This window comes from Podarcis bocagei (genome assembly GCF_964188305.1).
Source record: "Podarcis bocagei genome assembly, chromosome: Z".
Taxonomy (NCBI): domain Eukaryota; kingdom Metazoa; phylum Chordata; class Lepidosauria; order Squamata; family Lacertidae; genus Podarcis; species Podarcis bocagei.
The window spans coordinates 22663364-22681455 of NC_138140.1; the positions used below are offsets into that span (position 1 = coordinate 22663364).

General features: G+C 41.0%; 1 protein-coding gene across 5 annotated transcripts in view; it reads right to left on the minus strand.

Moving 5' to 3' along the window:
* Positions 1-18092, minus strand: part of ATP7A (ATPase copper transporting alpha) — a 44699-nt gene that overhangs the window by 23795 nt on the left and 2812 nt on the right. For 2 of the 5 annotated variants that reach the window (XM_081178660.1, XM_081178659.1), the window contains exons 2-6: positions 10718-10803; positions 7373-7513; positions 4994-5483; positions 2948-3685; positions 1307-1531 (exon numbers count right to left, since the gene is read on the minus strand). In XM_081178660.1, the coding sequence (XP_081034786.1) occupies positions 1307-1531; positions 2948-3685; positions 4994-5483; positions 7373-7513; positions 10718-10762 (1639 nt within the window). In that variant the 5' untranslated portion in view covers positions 10763-10803. The remainder of the gene's footprint in view (positions 1-1306; positions 1532-2947; positions 3686-4993; positions 5484-7372; positions 7514-10717; positions 10804-18092) is intronic. The other 3 variants (XM_081178662.1, XM_081178661.1, XM_081178663.1) reach the window with 2 other exon arrangements.

The following is an 18092-nucleotide window of genomic DNA, read 5'->3' on the forward strand; positions in this document are numbered from 1 at the left end:
TCTGCTTCAGCACGCCCCGTGCAGCGGGCTGCTATCCGCAGCGTAGGGAGCCCTGCTGGAACTCCTCTCACTCTCCAAGCTTCAGCGAAAGCCTGTATTCACCCCATAGGACGCACACAGATTTCCCCTTCATTTTTGGAGGGGAAAAAGTGTGTCCTATAGGGCAAAAAATACGGTAACTACTTCTCCACATTCCACTTCACTTCATATATTCAATGTAGATTAAAGTTAGAAAAAAAGTGAATATGGTTTTTGTGCCCATTACAAAGAAAGTATACAATATTGTTTTGTGTGGAAGTTCCCAATGCAGCACCTGTGGAAACCACAGTGTCCTCAGACAACCTCCCTAGCACCCTCCAGTCCGTCTCCTCTTCCCAATTTCTAATGCATTACAGTGGTACCTTCTGGTTACGTACTTAATTCATTCTGGAGGTCCGTTCTTAACCTGAAGCACCACTTTAGCTAATGAGGCCTCCTGCTGCTGCGTGTCACCCTCACGTGATTTCTGTTCTCATCCTGAAGCAAAGTTCTTAACCCGAAGTACTAATTCTGGGTTAGCGGAGTCTGTATCCTGAAGCATACCGTATGTAACCTGAAGTGTATGTAACCCAAGGTACTACTGTACATGTCTTTAGGCACCAGGCAAAAACATTCTTCTTTGGCCATTAAACAATCTATGGCCTTTTAAAAGTGGGAGAGGGGGGAACTGTTATTAAGATTCTTTCTGTGATAGTTTTACTGTTTTTTATTATTATGCTCTGTAAGGTATGCTTTTAATGTTGTACACCGCCATGGGATCTTCAGATAAAGTGTGGCATATAAACTGAATGTATTATAATAATAAACCCCTGCAATGAAGGGGAAAGCTACACAGTCATTGTGCTGCTGTGACAGCAGTGCCTTTGGATCCTCTTTCAGATCTTTTCTGAAAGGCAGCCACTAAAATACACTATCCTATTTCTTGGCCGCTAGCCTTTAAGAGTTCAGAGAGGGAACCAAAACTGATAGCTGGCAGTGGAGCATTATGGATTCCACCTTCTATTTTCTGCCACAAGAGACACAGAGAAGACTGGAAGATTGTTACGTCTTATGATAATGAATGGCTCTTCTCCTGGCACTCACTCCCACAACGTACCACTCCATTCCTTCATCCCTGCTAAAGATGCAAGCCTCATAATTTAAATTGTATAATCAGAATCCCTGAAGGGCCTACATATATGTGTCACCTGAGCTTTAAAAGGTCAGTTTAAGCATCACTAAAATGGTGTCAGGAAACTTAAAACCATTTTACTAATGTATATCTCACCATCTTCTCTCTTTAGATTCCTTTCAATGTTCGCCACACAGGAAGCACATGTCATGCCAGTGACTTGAATGTAGCACTTGGAAGGTGCATTTGCATCCTGGTTATTGTGGATGGGGGAGAGGTTGGAGTGAGCTTCCATTTTGAAGTGTTTATTATCCTGAGATTCTGCCAGCCTTTCCTGTGAGGGCTGAGTTATTAGCACCAAAGGTTCTGTACTTGTGGGACCTGGGAACAGAAAAGAATAATTTTAATGTGTTTGAACAACTGCTGCAACTATGTTAGTCCCAGGGGCATTTGATGCATTCATTTCACATCTGGAGGAGCCAAAAATATCAGCTCTCCCAGTCTACCTTATTTCTAGCTGAGCCCAGAAGATACCTTTGAATTTGAGAAGTAGAAAATAGCAAATCCCATGCTTCCTAATTGGAAAATTACCCTTAGGATATCCTTTCCAGTTAAACAGAAACCATAAGGCATCTCTTCTCTTTAGTAGGCATGCTTGCTTTATGTCGAAACATAAAGGCTAGCAACCACTCACAACACTACAGATATTCTAAGATAATAAGCACGAACACGAAACAATTGTTTGAAGCACATGCTTGTACAGCATACATGTAGAAAGCAAGCATGTAGAGCTGGAAGAGGGGCATCTTCCCAGATCTTTGAAGAGATCAGCAACACTCAATCAGATACACCATTCCATGTGGCATCTTACAGACCTCTTCATTTCAGTGGGGCTACGCAGAACAACATATTGTTGGAATTACACAACGGGGCAGACCTGCCCATCTCCAAATCAGCTGCCTTTAATGACACCCAATATTTCCTTTCCTGTGCCCCCACCCAAAAAAGCTAGGGTGAGTGCCTCCTGGTTAGGCAATTTCAGAATCAGTATTAAGAGATTATAATTACCATGTGGATCTGCACAACCCCCTCCAGAGAAAGCTACCTTTCAAAATAGCAGCTGGATTTGTTCTACAGTGGTGCCCCGCAAGACGAATGCCTCACAAGACGGAAAACTCGCTAGACGAAAGAGTTTTCCGTTTTGGAGGTGCTTCGCAAAACGAATCTCCTATGGGCTTGCTTCGCAAGACGACAATGTCTTGCGAGTTCCTGCTGGTTTCCGCCCCCCCCCCCTTTTTCTAAGCCGCTTATCAGCTGATCCGATCAGCAGATAAGCCACTAAAAGCAGCTAAAAGCCGCTAATAGCGCTAAGCCGCTTATCAGCTGATCCGATCAGCAGATAAGCCGCTAATAGTGCTAATAGCGCTAAGCCGCTTATCAGCTGATCCGATCAGCAGATAAGCCGCTAATAGTGCTAATAGCGCTAAGCCGCTTATCAGCTGATCCGATCAGCAGATAAGCCGCTAATAGTGCTAATAGCGCTAAGCCGCTTATCAGCTGATCCGATCAGCAGATAAGCCACTAATAGCATAAGCTGCTTATCAGCTGATCCGATCAGCAGATAAGCCGCTAAAAGCCTCTAAAAGCCTCTAATAGCGCTAATAGCGCTAATCCGCTAATCCTTCAATGGGCTTGCTTCGCAAGACGAAAAAAACCGCTAGACGAAGAGAATCACAGAACGGATTCTTTTCGTCTTGCGAGGCACCACTGTATAAGCATAATTTAAAGAGCTATCACCTGTTAAGGATGCATCAAAACCCATATCCTCAATGCCATTCCTTAAGTCATCTGGAGAGGTCTGCATGGGGTCATATTCTATAGTCCCAGTATGGTTCAGAAGAGACACATGTATTGCATTCACTCCTGGCTTCTGGGAAATTACTCTCTCAATTGTCTGTACACAAGAATTGCAGGTCATTCCTTCTATATTTATTACGGTAATGCATGTCAAGGGATGGTGAATGGTGCTGTTGACAGCTCTTGGAGATTTCAGCGGAGATTTAGGTGTGTTCAGAAGTGCAGCATTTTCATGTCTGTCAAAAAGGCTGACCTTAAAAGTCTCTGGGGATACTGCTTCTATGGCTCTTCTCAGTGCACTTATGCTGATTAGGCTTGGATTGTACTTTACAATGGCAGATTTTTCCTCTAAAGAAACCGCTATACTAGTTACTGCAGGGAGTGCTGATATGCTGCTTTGAATATTGAAGACACATGAATTGCAGTGCATGCCATCAACTCGGAATGTTATGGTCTTCAAACATTGTGTGTACTCTGGAGATTCTTGCGGAGCTTTTTCTGAGCATTTGGTTTGTGTGTTCTTCAGCCGCTCTACATCAATAGCACCAAGTTTGAGGGGCTTAGGCTGCTTCTTTATCGATGCCATGAAACCAGCAGCTTCTATTTGGTTTTTTATTTCCTCCGATGTGATGAGATGAGGCTGATAAACCACCACAGCTTCCTGATTGTCCAGGGAGACTAGAAGATAAAAGGTGAATTGTTAGTATGTTTCCCTAATGGTGTTTCACCTAAAATCCTGGTTTCCTCCTCCACGTTAGCAGGCCAATCCAACTTCTTGCCCACCTCTGAAAGGTCTGCTGCCACTGGCAAGCCAGGTGGGGAAAGGCTGCAAAATCACAGACACACCAGTGCATAATACAGTGTGCAACACAGACGGGTCACATGCATGCAATGGTGGGGTTTAGCTTTCAAAGTGGGAGGAGCACTGTCCCTATGGGAATGTGATAAACTGTGTCATGCAATTGGGGAAGGAGTTCTGCCACCCTCAAATGAGCCTCTGTCTACTAACATAGCTTTGTCTTCTTTTGCTATTAACACCACTCATTCTACAGCACACAATTGCACCACAACAGAAAATGGAAATTGAATATACTGAACCGGGTGTGAATTAAAGGATATGTAACAAGAAAATAATTATGGAATATTATTTTAACATGTGATCACAGTGGAAAGACTTTAAAGAAAAAGCACAGCTGAAATTTATTACTAATAAAAATAATTGGGAACCCTTCTTGGACTTTTCAAGGGGAAAGGAAATGAATGATTTTGAGAGAGTTGGACTTAAGAGAAATATTAACAGAAAGTGGAGATGGATATTCCCATGAACGTATTAAATAACTTTTTGAAATGAAACTGACAGATGGAAAATCAGAGTACTTTTTATCTCTCTTTATTGCTTCTTTTCTCTTTAAAATTTCCTTTCCTTCTCTTTCCATCCTTCTTTCTGCTTCTTTGTTTTTCTTTTTTCCCTATTTCTTTTGCAGCTGTTTTTGTCTCTTTTTAAATTTAGTTTTCTATATTTTATTGCATTATAAAAAACTTTAGTAAAAATCTTAATACAAAAAGAAAACTTCCTAGGTACAAAATAAAGAAGCTGGCTTCAAAATAGATAGTGTGTGTCTGAAAGCCCCCAGACACATGTCTGATCAGTTTGGAAGCATGGTGGAAAGAGTCTCCTCAGAGGCAGAATAAAGTATAAAGGAATATCTCCTTTGTTACAGAATACCTGCCCAGAGGAGGCAGGGGAAGTGGACACATAAAGGGTCCTCTCTATGAACTCTCTGTGTACTAGCCTGTGCTTGTCCAGCAAAGCATGCATTTGTGATTTGGCTGCAAACTCTACACAGAATAGGGTAAAAGAAAGAGTCCACTCAGTTACCTAGCTGGGTATACCAAATAAAGGGTTGCAATACTGGAAAACTCATGGGAAATGATCAAGCAACATATAAGGCCAGGAAAATCCAAACTCTAATCCGTTTTAATTACCTTTAATTCGTGTGACACCTTGCAGTTTGCCAATCTTTCCTTCAATAGTGCTAGTGCAAGAATGGCAGGTCATCCCCTCTACTTTCATCCTTAATGCAACATCGCTTGTTTGGAATAAATTTGAATCTTCAGACATTCCAGGATTTATTTCATGCACTACATTCTCTGAACTGAATTCTGGCACTATTTGGTTGATCTGCTTGCCATTTATAATAGAGGAGACAAATGTTACAACTACAGACTTTCTGTCAGAAGAGCTTTTCACATCCAAGATGCCCTTGGTTTGCAGGAGGTTGGTACGGATTTCTTCACATGTTAATGCTGATTGAGCTGGTATTGTAAGAAAAATAGTGTCTGCTAAAACAGGTTTAGAGTTTGCATTAGTAAGTGTAGCATCAAATCCCATGTCATCTATAGCTTCTTGTAGTGACTCTGGAGTTTGCTTTTTGGGGTTATAAATAATGGCTGCATTCTTATTTTCCAGTGAAACCTTGAAGGGAAAGCAGAAAAAGAAAAAAAGAAAAAACATGTTAGACAACTTTGCCAAACAAAGATTAAAATCTCAAGGTGGCGTTAACATATCAGGCAGCTTTGTCCTATTATAGTGACACCCTGCACGTGATTCCACTCATCTGAGAAGGAAGTGTAAGACTGTACCTATTAAACCACAAATTAACTTGGATTTATCTGTAAGACAAGATGACTGGCTACAAGATGAGTCACAATAAAAGTGGCCAGATTCTTTCTGAGTATCACGCACATAATACAGTATAAATTTCTCACACAGCACTTTCCAAAGTGCCCTAAGCATACATAACACTCTACATACAGCGAAGATTATACTAATCCCATGTTGCAGTGTCCCTTGCACTGATCAGGCTTGAAATGAAACTCTACAGGTTAAAAGGTTAAAGAGAGAAAGAAATGAGCCGGTATAGACTTAGAATAACTGAACTGTAGAGTTCAAAGGGATCCTGAGAATCACCTAGTAGTCCAACCCCCTGCAATGCAAGAATATCAACTAAAACATCACTGAAAGATAGCTGAACCTTTCCTGAACCAAGGAAAGAGTGTCCACCACCTCCCAAGGGAGTATGTTCCACTGTCAAACAGCTCTTATAAATCCTTTCTTGTAACTTGAATCCCTTTGTTCATGTCCTAGCCTCCAGAGCAGAAGAATACAAGTTTGCTCCATCTTCCATGTGACACCCATTGAGAAGTCTGGAGATGGCTACCATGTCTTCTCTCAGTCTCCTCTTTTCTAAGCTAAACAAACCTAGTTCCCTCAACCATTCCTCATAATGCTTAGTTTCCAGACCCTTTAATATCTTGATGTGTTCGTCAAGTGACTCCCCACTTGTCCAGATTCATGCTCCCTACTGTCGTCCAGCAGGAGTCCAGTCATATCCTGGGTGGCTCATACTTGGAGGAGTGACCCATGTCACTCTGAACATCTCCATCTGTCTTCAGAGTTACCGTTCCCACCCACCCACCTTGTTCTAGTTCACTGATTAGTGTGATGGTTTCAGCAAGAACTATAACATTTACTCTGAATTTCTCTTCCTTCTCCGAGCCCCATGGAACTGAACTTCTGGTGCCTGACCAGCTAATCAAAACCTGTTCTAGGAAAAACAGCCAAATGATGTGAGTGACAAAGAGATCTTTGAAAAAGAGAGGATATATTTCATTTTGAGAAATGTAGCTGTTAACACTGTTTTAAAACTGATCCTGATCCTTTTCAATAGGGATAGAAAAGTCAGGAATTCACTAACTAGGATAGAGAATAAGGAACTGATGAATTAGTAGCAGCAGAAAATAATTTGTACTTCATACACAACCTTGCTGACATCACTAGCTTTTCACATCAGACAGGGCAACTGTCTCAAAATTGGATTTGCTTTCAACAAGCTGAGTTCTTTTCTGACTATTTCAATTTTCCAAAGGGCAAACTGATGCCACTAAAAAGCCAATTACATTAATTCCAAATTTTATTACTTTCCTTAGGCAAAACACAACCAGGAAGCCACTCTTATGATCTAATTACACAAACGTAATCTATTTAACTAACATAGCTTCTCTGCTCTGTGTTTGCCTAAGGTAGAAATGATTGATTTACCTGCAATTATATGTAAGATAACCAAAATACATGCTCTCCGAAACAGCAGTAAACGTATACTATTTCCCCCGTCATTAAGAATAGTATTTCCAAAGTGCACAACTTAATCCCTTAGTGCACAACTTGATCTCTTACAAGAACCCAGATGGTGCTCTTCAAAAAAACTTTAGATGAATTATATCCTGTGAACTGCTTAGCCGAACACGGCCTACCACACCTCATATACCCTTTGATCAGGTAACAATGTGAAAAAAAATACTTACTTTAATATGGTGAACCCCGTTTAGTTTTCCAATATGCTGCTCGATAGTCTGTACACAAGAATTGCATGTCATTCCCTCCACACAAACATCAATTGATCTGGCACCTGATACTGGATCCATTCTATTGACTGCTTCACATTCCTGAAAGTTGTAAAAGAAGAATAACAGATGTGGTATTTGTACTCAGGCAAAAAATGGCCTATGTTAATTTCCGGCCCACTGGACTACTTATCTTACATGAAACTTAACAAAGACCATATGCCACCTGTAAAGACAGGGCTATAGAAATTCTCAAAGTACTTCCATGCATCCACTAAAATTGTCATTATATTTTTAAAAGAGTATTATCAAGTGTGATCTTGTGACCTAACTGCAGAATCCAGTACACATTAATTGGGGATATCCATCTGAAATACTGGATTTCTACCCATCCAAATAGCAGAAGCAGCACAGGAAGGTTTCAGTTATGAAATGCCATGAAGACATCTGGGAAAGGAAGAGTGTGTTGGAGAAAAGCCTATTTTTTACACAGCAAACTTGATGGCTTTATGCAGGCATCCCCACCACTTAGGTGGAGGTTATGTTCCAGGCCCCACTACATATAAATGAAATCACGTAATGTGAGGAGCATCCTCTAATGCCAACTTTTTCCTGCTCTCCAGCTTTCTCTCCCACTCTTTCTCCAATCCAGACCAAAATATCTAGGGTTTAAGCTCTGGGGCCAGTTGGAGGCTGGAGGATGAGCAGGAAAGTGGCTGTAGCCTGCGCTACCCCACACACCAGCTGTAAGCATAGTCTACTCTAAACAAAGCCCCATCACACCTCAGATCCCTTCGGGGCTTCCTCCACCCTCACAGACATCCTCATGGATGTCCAAACCACAAGGGCTCTCCAGCTATCTCCTGCCATTTCCTGGTAGGATTCTATCTATTTATATACCAGCACCAGTGCTGGGGAGACACAGGGGTATGCATACCCCTAAACATTCTGTGAATCTAACTTTGGCCTAACTGAGGGGCAGTAGTTACAGATAGGTAGCCGTGTTGGTCTGCCATAGTCAAAATAAAAAAAAATTCCTTCCAGTAGCACCTTAAAGACCAACTAAGTTAGTTCTTGGTATGAGCTTTCGTGTGCAATCTCCCAGGACATTCTATACAAGATCTCAAAGTAGCTGTTTTACTACAAAGGAATTTCAGAAATAGACTGGAAAGAGAAGCTGCTGAATTGCAACTCATTACCAAACTTAAAACCATGGAGAGACCTGGTTTGAACAAAGACATTGGATTCTTATCCCATTATACATGACCAAGCCATTTCTCACCTTCTCACCCTTTGCCTTTTCCTGTAAGACCTATTACAGTCGTTAAGAGTCGTCAACAGGCTCATCTCAGCTATCTGCCAATCTCCCATTCCCACCACCCTTCTGAGTAATACCCCTCCCCACCTTCTCACTATATAGAAGGATCTGGCAACTTCTGTTTCAGTGTATCTGAAGAAGTGTGCATGCACACGAAAGCTCATGCCAAGAACTAACTTAGTTGGTCTTTAAGGTGCTACTGGAAGGAATTTTTTTATTTTGAGGGGCAGTATTTCAACATGAGTAAGAAAATGAGAGTACCCCTAAACATTTTTTGGGGGGGCAAGCACTGACCAGCAACATGTATATACATGGTCATGTGTGAGTGGGGAGGTGCCTGTACATTATGCTGTGGACAAGAACCGCAGTCCAACTTTTTTTTTATGTCAAGGGCAGACACACAGTAGGGGGGGGGGGATCCACTGCTGTATTTTTCTAAGCCAGGCACTCCAACCTGAGGCTCAGGAGCCCTGCTGGGGTGATACACTGACAACCTCATGCACACTTTTTTGGGATTTACTCCATCTTGGGCAGGTTCAATAATGGCTTTGACTTCACCCAATCTGCTGTTATCAGGGTGTATGACACACTGGGACAGGGTAGATGGAAGGCGTAAAGGGATACGTAATGTAGGGAGGGGCAGTCAAATCCTTTATGATGCTACCCAGCAGGTCTGATGTAGAAGGCAAAATAAAGGGTGTGCACATGGATTGGTCACAAAGGCTGATAATGAGGCCAAACTTAGATTCACAAAATGTTTAGGGGTATGCAAAGGCTGGGCCAGAAGCAGTGTTAGAAACTCAAATATATGTTAGGCACCAAATGGCTCCTTAGACCAAGGTTGCAGTCACCAAAATGAAATGTCTAGTTGCCATTTGGGAGTAAGACGGCTCTAAAGTCTTATTTTTTAAAAATGATGGATTGACTGTGATTAACAGATGTATTAGTATACGTCTGGGGTGGGATGAGCGAAGACAAGCTACAACAATTAATTCTAACATTGTTCACTACACCTGCTCCGGCTGCAGAAAAAAAGCATTTTGGTTCCTGAAATTCATTCTGATTGTGCAGATAAAATATAACTGACAGAACTCTACTGGATGTAGTATTAGTGTGTGAAAACAATCAAGATCCAAAGATCCCCAGGCATGAACCTCCGGGTGGTGGAGACGTCAGACGCCACCCTGGCACCCAGGCATCTTCATATGGTCTCAAGTGGCCGATAGTAAGGTGCAAAATGCACTTGGCGCATTTCAAAAACTGACCAGAAGGTCTGGTTGGTCCATGCAGATGCCAGGCTATTGGTTCATGCAGCACTCCTCCTGATTGATTGAGTCGTATTTGGAGTGAGGATCCCCCCACTTCACCTTATGTAGTGAGGGGTTATACCCTGAATTTGAACTTTATGCAAAACACATTTTACTCAGGTGGGATTCCATCTGCAGCCTCTGTACACCCAGCATCTATTATCAGCAAATGTTTTCATCAGAGGGCCAGTTCACTGTCCGTCAGATCTTGTGGGGGGCCAGACTATTTTTTTTTTGGGGGGGGGGGGAGAAATGAAAGAATTCCTATGCCCCACAAATAACCCAGAGATGCATTTTAAATAAAAGCACACATTCTACTCATGTAAAAACACCAGGCAGGCCCCACAAATAACCCAGAGATGCATTTTAAATAAAAGGACACATTCTACTCATGTGAAACACGCTGATTCCCGGACTGTCCGCAGGCCGAATTTAGAAGGTGATTGGACCAGACCCGGCCCCCGGGCCTTAGTCTGCCTACCCATGAGATAGGGAGCTGTTCCACAGAGTTTGCATTGTGGATTTGTCCCACGAGCTCCACTGCTTTTGTCCAGAAATTGTTATCTTTTTGCCAGTCATGCAACTGGAAGTGGGACCCCTTCCCAGATGTATACTGAGTTCCCATTTGCTGCATGCAGTGAGCCATTGGAGGCTGCTACTCTGTGTGTCTATGGCTCCCACCTTGTTGCTTCCCCAGCACCTTCCTCTGCCTGCTTGTCTGTCCATGGAGCTACATGGGTGTTGGGTGGGCTTCCAAATGTCAAGTTCTAGAATATAAGATCCTTGGAGTTAATTTTTTGGAGGTATGGAGATGGGACAGAACTTCATAAAATATCATGTACATTGATCAAGATGCATAATCAAACAAAGCATTGCTTGCATTCAGTAATTTTTCCAAATAAACACATAAACTAAAAGAATACCCTAACAAAAATGTCAGGTGCATATAGGCAAGATTTTCCATAATGGAAACCACCACTATGTCACAGGCCATTATGTGATGCTTTAAATATATACCTTTCTGCGACAAGCAACCTGCGATTTCATTCAGACTATTTTATCCAAAGGTAAATAAAGGCCGGGGGAAGTAGAGTACATGGTATTGTCACTAATAAGCACTGCAACCTGTACTTGGTCCAAAAATATCCAACAGCAAAAAGGATGGCAGGCCTACAATTGTACCATCTGTGTGCACAAATCCCTGGAAGATTGACCCAAACAACAAATGTGGAATAATACAATTATCTCTGCAATTCAAATGTGACCAAGCCCTTGTTTACATAAATTCCAAACAGATAGAATGAGGTCATTAGGAAAACAGGTAATTAAAGCCTTCCTTTCATGCTGACAATATCATCATCTTTGGAGAAACTGGGATACTGTATAAGGAATGAACAATTAATTCAAATTGTATAAATTTCCAGAATAAAAAATGGACATATAGCCCGCATATATAACTACCCTCTACATAATATTCCTGAAGAGTTCACAAGATGTTTGGCAATTTGTAAATTAACACTTGATCAGATCAAAATAGAGAGTTTGCTATTAAATTGGAGTACAGTGGTACCTCGGGTTACATACGCTTCAGGTTACATACGCTTCAGGTTACAGACTCCGCTAACCCAGAAATAGTGCTTCAGGTTAAGAACTTTGCTTCAGGATAAGAACAGATATTACCTGAAGTGTATGTAACCTGAGGTACCACTGTATTCAGTTTGGGGGTAACACAAAACACAGGTTTTGCACCACAAAACTTTGGCATCAGTTTGGAGGGGATCCAAAATTTCAAGGTTACATGTTAATGAAGCTTTTTTACTTCCCAAAATCTCTTGAAAAACCCTAAACACAAAAAATGTACAAAACAAGGGGTTTTAGAATTTCATATTCACCTGCTGCTAATTTTACACCTTATGGTATAAAAGCTCTGTTTGTCACATAACAATTTCAATAAAGATTATTACCCTATTACAAATACAGACACAGAAAAAGAAGTTTAGGTGGCAGTTAAGTAGCAGGTGCAAATCAACTTTAACAAAAGATGGTTTTCACGTAACTAAGTTCAAATAATAGATAAAAGGGGATTTGGCTAAGATGCATTTCCCACCCTATTATGCTCTTTACCTTCTTTTAGAAGATTGCTGTAACAACTGTAATTTGCACAGGTTGAGATGTTTTCTGTAAATACTAGTTCAACTACATTTTAACCTGATTAATAATATCATGCTATATTAAACCACAATGGTATGAAGATTAAGTAGTCAATGTGATCTTCACAGCCCCTAAGAATAGTTGAAATCCGTCTGTCTCGGGAGACCATGGAGGAGTGCGCCTTTGGGGGTGAAGTCAAACTTTTGGAAGGTTACAGCACCTGCTGTGGCTGTAGAGACTGATATAGGGGTGACCTGTTTTGTTACAGCTGAGGCAGATGAAGGTGTCCAGTTGTGCTGCTGCAGATGAACCATGGCATTTCTGCTCTCTGTTCCAAGTGGCCATTCCTCCTCTGGTCACTGCTATAGATGTAAAACCTGACCATCTGTTTCCAGGAACTGTGTCATCTGAAAACAAAATCTCTTGGATAAGGATCCGCAACACTTTTGTCTTGGCGCAGAGACATGCCAGGTTGAACAGACCCCCATTGCTCCAAAGGCATAGGAGACTACCAGGGAGAAGTATTTGCCAAAAAGAGTTGGGGCAAGAACACAACCCTGTTTCACACCTCTCTATATAGGGAAGGTGTCCGGGAATGAGCAGTAATGTATTACATAATGTTAAGAAAATAAACCTTGTTTTTTCAGTGAATAACTAGCTAAAATATGACTTGAATCTAAACACAGAACTTCAAACTTGGGAATGTAAACAAAAACGCAACACTAGCTCAAAAAGAAAAAAATGGTGTAAAATTGCAGAAAGCTTAGCTTGAAGCTTCACTGTTAACTCTGTGTTGCTGGACAAAAGCAGAGAGCTTGCCTGTGAATGCACAAATGCGGAAGTTAATTTGCTTACAGCTCAGCTTCCCTGAACTTAGCACTCTGAACTTCCCTCCTTGCCAGTCAGTTCTAAGCACTGACACCCACTGAGTTCAGATAAGCCAACCAAAGTTTAAATTCTTGGCTTGGCATACACTGGCGGGAGTCCAAAAACTTGCCATAGGTTCACACCCATGATACAATTGCAGATGAGCAAAGATTTTTATTTTTATGTTCTCTTTCATTAGCACACTTCCGAAGGCCCAATTTACTTTTAAAACTCAACTAAGTTTCAAAGTATGTCTTGTGAAATGGCACAAGGGACTGGTGTTTTGGAAATATAATCTAATGCCCTCATGGGCACAAAAAGTTAGTTGTACAGTTCTCTGCATCCTGTCCTTTATCTACACAATTTACATTTACATTTTTGTGCATCATGAAATTAAGCAAGTCCTGTCAGATATACTTTAAGTTTAATAAACGTGTAACCTGCTTGTTAAAAAAAATTATTCACAAAGAAGCATAAAAAATAGGAAACAAAGCACATGGAAGACAAATACAATTTAAAACTTATGACCCCCAAAGTTCTCAGTTAGTGTTATCTTTTAACTAAAGAGATGGAATAGCTCATCAACTGCTGTTTTTCATTCAAAGAGCCTGAAATGATGAATTGAGGGAGGCTAGTCTCTCCAACTTTCACACTACACTCTCATGACAAAGCAGTATACAACGCCCCTTTGTTCTCTCCAGCACTAGAAGAAACCACTATAGAGAGCTACTTTACATTTTTTAACATTAGGCAGCAGAGAGCAGAGTCAAGGCAGTACATGGATATAGTGTTAATAAGAGGTTTAAATATTCTCCCAAAGTAAGGAACTGAAGACAAGAACATCTTGGTTATGTGTAAAGAAGTCACCATAATCACTTAGATGACATCACCAATGCACAAGGCAAATAAAAGCAACTTAGTAGTGTTTAACAAAAACACACAATTCTCTGGTCTTCTTTTGCAACAAGACCTACAAAGAACCCATAAGAATCAAACAAACTACTAAAATATGGTTATTTTTAAATCTCTTCTTATAGGACACACACACATCCAGGCACAACTACTTTGCTATTTTCTTGCATTTCTAAAGCCCTCTGTGTAAACCTAAGGAACTGTTATCTGAAGCTGGGAAAGCTTTTTGTTTTGGGGGGAGATTTTAAGAAAATAAATATGGGGGGGGGAGAGAAAGGGATGCAGGGAGATTACGAGGTAATGCAGAAAGATATGGGCTGCAAGTTAATGAAAGGACGAGCTACCCCCGGGGGCTCCCCGATTGCTCCTCAAGTCACCCCAGGGTGCCACAGCCCACTGGTTGCAAACCACTGGTCCAGCAGATTATACTCCATGCCTTGCTCTGTGTTCTCACCTTGGTGGGTCACACAAGTTGTGCAATGTTGGGTGGCCACTTCACACATGAACAAACCAGGATGAATTGAAGAATTAGTTGTTGTTTTTTAATTCCACATGCACAACGGGCATAACATTTCCATGTTTCAAAAATATGCACTGATTCATAATCTAAATAATGATGGGAACTATAGCCACTCTTGGCTGTAGATAGGCAGCTACACCTCAACAGTGGCTTGCTCTGGACACTTAGTAAATTCATGATGGAGACAGTATTTGAATACTAGGCATTATAATACAGCAATTAACTTACATATTATTTTCAATACTTGTATTCTGCAAACCTGCAACTTGCACAGGGGTTATGTTCTGAAGACTGCACCTAAAGCCAAAATCGTGTGCTGTCAAAACACAATGGGCGCAGTAGCATGTGGTACAGTATTGCCAAAGTCTTTTTTCTCAGAGTCTGCCCCCTTTTCTCCCTCTTAATTTTTTTTGCCAAGCACAAAAAGCTGAATGTGCACAAGTTAAATGCACATAAGTTGCAAGTATACTTTGCTGCCTTTCTTCAAGGCACAGAAGTATCATTTAAAGTACAAATACTTCTAAAATAAGAAAAAAGCCAATAAAACTAATAATCTCTGGCCATTTGTGGTCTCCAAATAGTACATAAACTCTCTGGTTTGGGTCTTTTCTCCTTTGCCTTCCTCTCAGGGAAAAATGATTCAATAACATATGACCTTCCTTTTTAAAAATAACAATAGGAATGTTTGCTATCAGTTCTAGGACCTAACCAAATATTTCTACATATAAATGTTTCTTGTTATGCTTAACTGATGCCTTTGTTCACTTCACTAATGATGAATAAGGCATTTGTATGCCAAGCTGGTACACCAAATATATTTTAGTTAATTACTCACCTAATTTATCAGTATAGGTGTGTTTTTGTGATATGAAGGAAGTGCAAAGCACACCTATAGCTTCATACATATCACCTGCCAGCCATTGTTGGAAGGAAAAGCCACATACAGTATTGTCTTCTTCTGTTGTTAGTCACACGCCAGAATTTTTTTTTAAAAGCCCCAGAATATAGCATGTACTCCATTATTCTCACCAAACAGTCAGCTAAAGGTTTAGCTAATAATTAAATTGGATAATTAAATAACCAGTGTTAGAAACTCAAGATATATAAGCTAGGCACCTAATTGCTCCTTAAACCTGGGACTCAGCTACATTAGTCCAAAAAACTCCAGATGGTGTTGGAGAGCAAAACAAAATATTTCTTTGTGATTTTCCATAGTGTTTTCCCCTTTTGTTATAACCATTTAATTTCTAACTTATTTATAGCATTTTCTTTCTGCTTGTAGATCCACCCCCCGTTACAGTCACAAAAATGGAATGTTTAGTTGCCATTTTTGGGCAAGACAGCTCTAAAGTTTCATTTTTCAAATGATGGACTGACTGTAATTGATTCTCACTTAAGCATCTGGCTAGTTCAGATGACAACCTTGTGCTAGGTTAAGAACTTTGAAAACTTAAAGTAGAAAAATTGCTTTATCCAGAGACAGCCAACATATATATTGACCTATTCCTACCTCTTTTTCTTAATGGTGACACAGCCCATTCATAAGACATAAGAACATTCTTTACAACTGTGAGCAAGGCAGTGGGGGTAGAGTAAGTGAGGACAAGGTACAACAATTACCGGTAACTCTAACATTGTTCACTACACCTGCTCAGGCTGCAGAGAAAAAGCATTTTGGTTCCTGAAATCCATTCTGATTGTGAAGATAAAATATAACTGACAGAATTCTACTGGATGTACTATTAGTGTGTGAAAACAATCAAGATCCAAAGATCCCCAGGCATGAACCTCCCAGGTGGTGGAGACGTCAGGCGCCACCCTGGCACCCAGGCATCTTCATATGGTCTCAAGTGGCTGGTAAAGGGAAAGGTCCAGTCGTGGACGACTCTGGGGTTGCGGCGCTCATCTCGCTTTATTGGCTGAGGGAGCCGGCGTACAGCTTCCGGGTCATGCGGCCAGCATGACTAAGCCGCTTCTGGCGAACCAGAGCAGCACACAGAAACGCCGTTTACTTTCCCGCCGGAGCAGTACCTATTTATCTACTTGCACTTTGACGTGCTTTCGAACTGCTAGGTTGGCAGGAGTGGCTGATAGTCAGTGGCTGGAAGTTATAATGCAATATCAGGAGGGTTGCCTACCCTGCCCTAAATCCTGTCTTTCTGTATAATGCTTTATTGCATCCCTGTGCTTTTTACTGCTTTTTTAGTAGTATGTATTGATGAGGTTATTATATAGTTTGTAACACCTAATGGTATTTAAGTGTCTCTGTCCACAGATTTCATGTAGCATTAATAGGACCTTTCTCCATATTACATTCAGTGACTAAAGTAAGGACACTAGCCTAACATATAATTATTTAAAGCTCTCAGAGCATCTCACAACAAAAAAGTGACACATTGAAGTTCAATAAAAATAAAAAAGTGTTTTAAAAAGCAAGCAAAAGAGTAAAAACATATGAAACAAATGAAAAGCCTAGGAAATTAAAAAAGGTATCCACCTAACATTGAAATGACACCATGGAGGTCCCAGGTGAGCATTCCTGGGGAGGGCATTCCACAGTTAAGAGCGTCACAGTATGTTCTCTTCTGTAGCCACCTTCCACACTTCACTTTGTGGGGGCACTTGATTCATAGCCTCTGCATCAACTGGGCTTGGAAATAGGCTGGACTGTGCTGAAGTGAAGATGGTGAAGCACCAGCATACTGTAACTGAAGTTTCTGAATCATTTTGAAAGTAGCCGTATGTATAATGCATTGGAGTAGCCCAAATGGGAAGTTACCAGCTGAAAGATAACATGAAAGGTTATCACTGAACACATAGGGTTGCAGCTGGTGAAGCAGCCAAAACTGATAAAGACACTCTTGTACACAAACATTACTTCTGCCTCTAGTGACAGGTGGATCAATAGCCTAGAGGTGCTTATCTTGGCTTATTAAGCCGAGATGATACCTGAACTGTTTGGGGAAAGGTAAAGGTAAAGGACCCTGGACGGTTAAGTCCAGTCGAATTTGACTATAGGGTGTGGCACTCACTTCTGCTTTCAAACAAGGGAACTGGCATTTGTCCGCAGATAGCTTCATGTGGCCAGCATGACTAACCCACTTCTGGCACACAGAACACCATGACGAGCACCTTCCCACCACAGCGGTACCTATTTAACTACACACACTGGTATGATTTCAAACTGCTAGGTTGGCAGGAGCTCGATCAGCAAGCCCAAGGGCACCCTGATGGCGCCAGAAGTGGCTAACAATCTAACTTTAGCATGTCTGAAAAGCGGGGTGCATAGATATACTGTGCACTTTCTAGGAATAGCTACTTATATAAAGTTTAGTATAATTTTTATTTCAGATCTACCTAGTATTGTGTCCATTCCAGTTGCCAAATCTGATGTTTATTGTATTCATTCATTACATTATCAATGTTATGAAACTATTTCTAAAATCAGAAAAGTTTAGTAGTAGTGGAAAATGTTGCATCACATACAACTTTACTGACAGCCAGGAAGCCCCTTTCGATTATACATAAAGGGGAAGGAGGATGTCTGGTGTATATAGGAAGCAGTTATGGCTAACAACTTGGATGGCTTTAAAAAAAGATGAGGAA